This window comes from Pteropus alecto, unplaced genomic scaffold (genome assembly GCF_000325575.1).
Source record: "Pteropus alecto unplaced genomic scaffold, ASM32557v1 scaffold30, whole genome shotgun sequence".
NCBI classification, from domain to species: Eukaryota; Metazoa; Chordata; class Mammalia; order Chiroptera; family Pteropodidae; genus Pteropus; species Pteropus alecto.
This window is the reverse complement of record NW_006429782.1, coordinates 1,216,625-1,219,079: the sequence shown is the minus strand read 5'-3', so window position 1 is coordinate 1,219,079 and position 2,455 is coordinate 1,216,625. Positions and strand designations below refer to the sequence as shown.

General features: G+C 61.1%; 1 protein-coding gene across 1 annotated transcript in view; it reads left to right on the top strand.

Annotated features, from left to right (window-relative positions):
• The window catches only part of PLEKHJ1 (pleckstrin homology domain containing J1), a 2,177-nt gene extending 309 nt beyond the window's left edge, over positions 1–1,868 (top strand). Inside the window, exons 2-7 of the mRNA XM_015600665.1 lie at positions 1–18; positions 99–165; positions 306–428; positions 1,012–1,102; positions 1,191–1,254; positions 1,324–1,868. Coding sequence (XP_015456151.1) covers positions 1–18; positions 99–165; positions 306–428; positions 1,012–1,102; positions 1,191–1,254; positions 1,324–1,389 — 429 coding nt within the window. The 3' untranslated portion in view covers positions 1,390–1,868. The remainder of the gene's footprint in view (positions 19–98; positions 166–305; positions 429–1,011; positions 1,103–1,190; positions 1,255–1,323) is intronic.
• The last annotated feature ends 587 nt before the right edge of the window (positions 1,869–2,455 follow it).

The window sequence follows — 2,455 nt, the reverse complement described above, 5'->3', positions numbered from 1 at the left end:
CGGACGGACGAGGCCGAGGTAGGGCGGCGGGGAGGCGGGTCCCGGGCTGGGGTCTGGGGTGCCTGGGTGGCTCGCCCATCCGCCTCGTCTGCCCCCAGCCCGTCGGAGCCCTGCTGCTGGAACACTGCAGAGTCACCCAGGAAGAGCCCACCGGATTCTCCATCAGTGAGTGTGGGGGGTGACCCCCAGCTCCGCCCCATCCCTCCCCAGGAACAAAGTCCGCTGTTCTGGGCGGGGCTCCTCTATGGGGCAGGCTGTGCGCACCTGTCCCAGCCACGCCCTAGCCGTTCCCCTCCTCCCCTTAGGACTTACTCTTCTCCGTTGGGGATCCCTGATCTCTCGGTGTTCTTCGCTGTCCTATCACCCGTTCTCAGTGCCCGGCTTTGTGCCAGCAACGCTGGAGGATTTTCTTGGGTCGCCTGGAGAGGGTCAGATTTGCAGGGAAAGCAAGAGCTTTGACTAGTTTTTTGGGGTGGCTGTAACGTGGTGCCACAGACTGGGGGACTCCAACATCGGGAATTTCTCTCTCCCAGTGCTGGAGGGCAGAAGTTTGAGATTGGGATGTCGGTGGGACTGGTTCTGTCTGAGGGAGGGTCCGTCCCAGGTTCTCCCAGTTTCTGCAGGCCGTTGGCAACCTTTGGCGGTCCTCGGCTTGTAGAAGCGTCACCTCATGTCAGCTTCTACCAGCCGTGTTACAGCCTTTATCCGATGTATCTGTGTCCCAAATTCCCCGTTTTATGAGGACACTAGTCTTATTGCAATGGGAGTCTACCCTGCTCCGGTGTGACCTCACTATAACGTCACCTGTGGCGATCTTACGTACAAGTGGGGGTCCTGTCTGCAGGCAGCAGGAGCGGGCCTTGATCGTCCCCGTTGGGGGATACAATTCAACCCACTGCCAGTGAGGAAGCGATGAGTCTGGGCTGGTACTAGAGAGGACAGTTATGGACAGTGGCCCGTGGCCAGCAGGGGTGGGAGTGAGCCAGGACAGATGGGCCCCTCCCTCGGCAGGTTTCGTGGAGGACCCGGAAAGGAAGTACCACTTTGAATGTTGCAGTGAGGAGCAGTGTCAGCAGTGGATGGGAGCTCTGCGTCAAGCCAGGTGGGGCCTGGGCTGATGCGGGGGGGCCCGGGAGGCCGGCGCAGGAGCCAGGCATCCCTAAGCACTGGCCTCTTTTCTTTCCCCCCAGCTACGAGTTCATGCGCAGGAGCCTCATCTTTTATAGGAACGAGATCCAGAAGATGACTGGCAAGGTGGGTGCAGGACGTGGGGCGTAGGGTAGGGGGTTCCTGGGCTGGGGCTCATACTGCCCCCCCCCACAGGACCCCCTGGAGCAGTTTGGCATATCAGAAGAGGCCCGGTTCCAGCTGAGCGGCCTGAAGGCGTGAGTCCGGATCCGGCTCCTCAGCTTTACTCCTGAGGCTGGAAGGAACCCCGCCCTCGCCAGCCCGGGGGTTGAGCCCCGGACTTGATCCTGGATCCGCCTGGATCTGCGGAGTGAGCTGTTCCGGCTCAGAGACTTTAAAAGCCTGAGGTTGCTGAGGATGGGTGAGCACTGTGCCTTGGGACCCCCTAGACTGGGGTGGCACCTCTCAATGCCACACGCTGCTGCCGGGGGACAAGCATCTACTCCTAGGCGCTGTGCCCGGTCCTATAGGTACGTCTTCCAGGGCAGCTCCTCTGCCCGATGCAGGCTTAATGTGCGGAGCTAGACGCTGCTGTGAAAGGAACGGGCCGCACCCCAGGCCACTGTGAATTCCGCCACCGAGGGCGGGGTTGGCTGGCGCCTCTGGGCTGAGCTGGACCCGTTCAGCCCCGGGCCGGTGGGCTCATTCTGTTTAAATAAAGGTACCTCTTTTTCACACGGGATGGGGTGCAGTGAATGCACAGTGGAACACGTGTCCTCCACAGGCTGGTGGGAGCTGGCTCTCCAGGGGAGTGAGGCGCAGGTGCTTGGGAGGAAGGGGCTGGGCTGTCCAAATAGTGGGGAGACCTGGGACCCAGAGCTTGGCAAGGCAGGGAGGCTAGGGACCTGGCCATGGGGCCTCTGGGGCTCACAGGTACGAGAGAGGGCGGAACGGGTGTGCTGGGGTCCTCAGGTGGCCTGCAGGCTCACCTGTCACAGGTCTCCCTCTCGAGTGCAGGCAGGGCCTCAGGATGGGTTTTGCCAACATTGAAGTCCCAATCACTTGGTTTTAGTTCCTCAACAGCTGTCCCGGGGGCCTGACCTAGTCTTTGTCAGCTGTGGCCCTGGACAGGTTAGGCCTCCCCGAGGTGGGCACTTGCTGTTTGCCAGTGCCACGGCAGCTGCCTTCAGGAACACGCCCGGCCTCTGCCGGGAGTGACCGTCCCCTGCACCCCCAAGGTTCTACGGTCTCACTGCGTCGTAACCAATAAGAAACGCCAACATACGAGATTCAAGTGGAAACAAGCCTTTTATTACAGTCTAGAGAC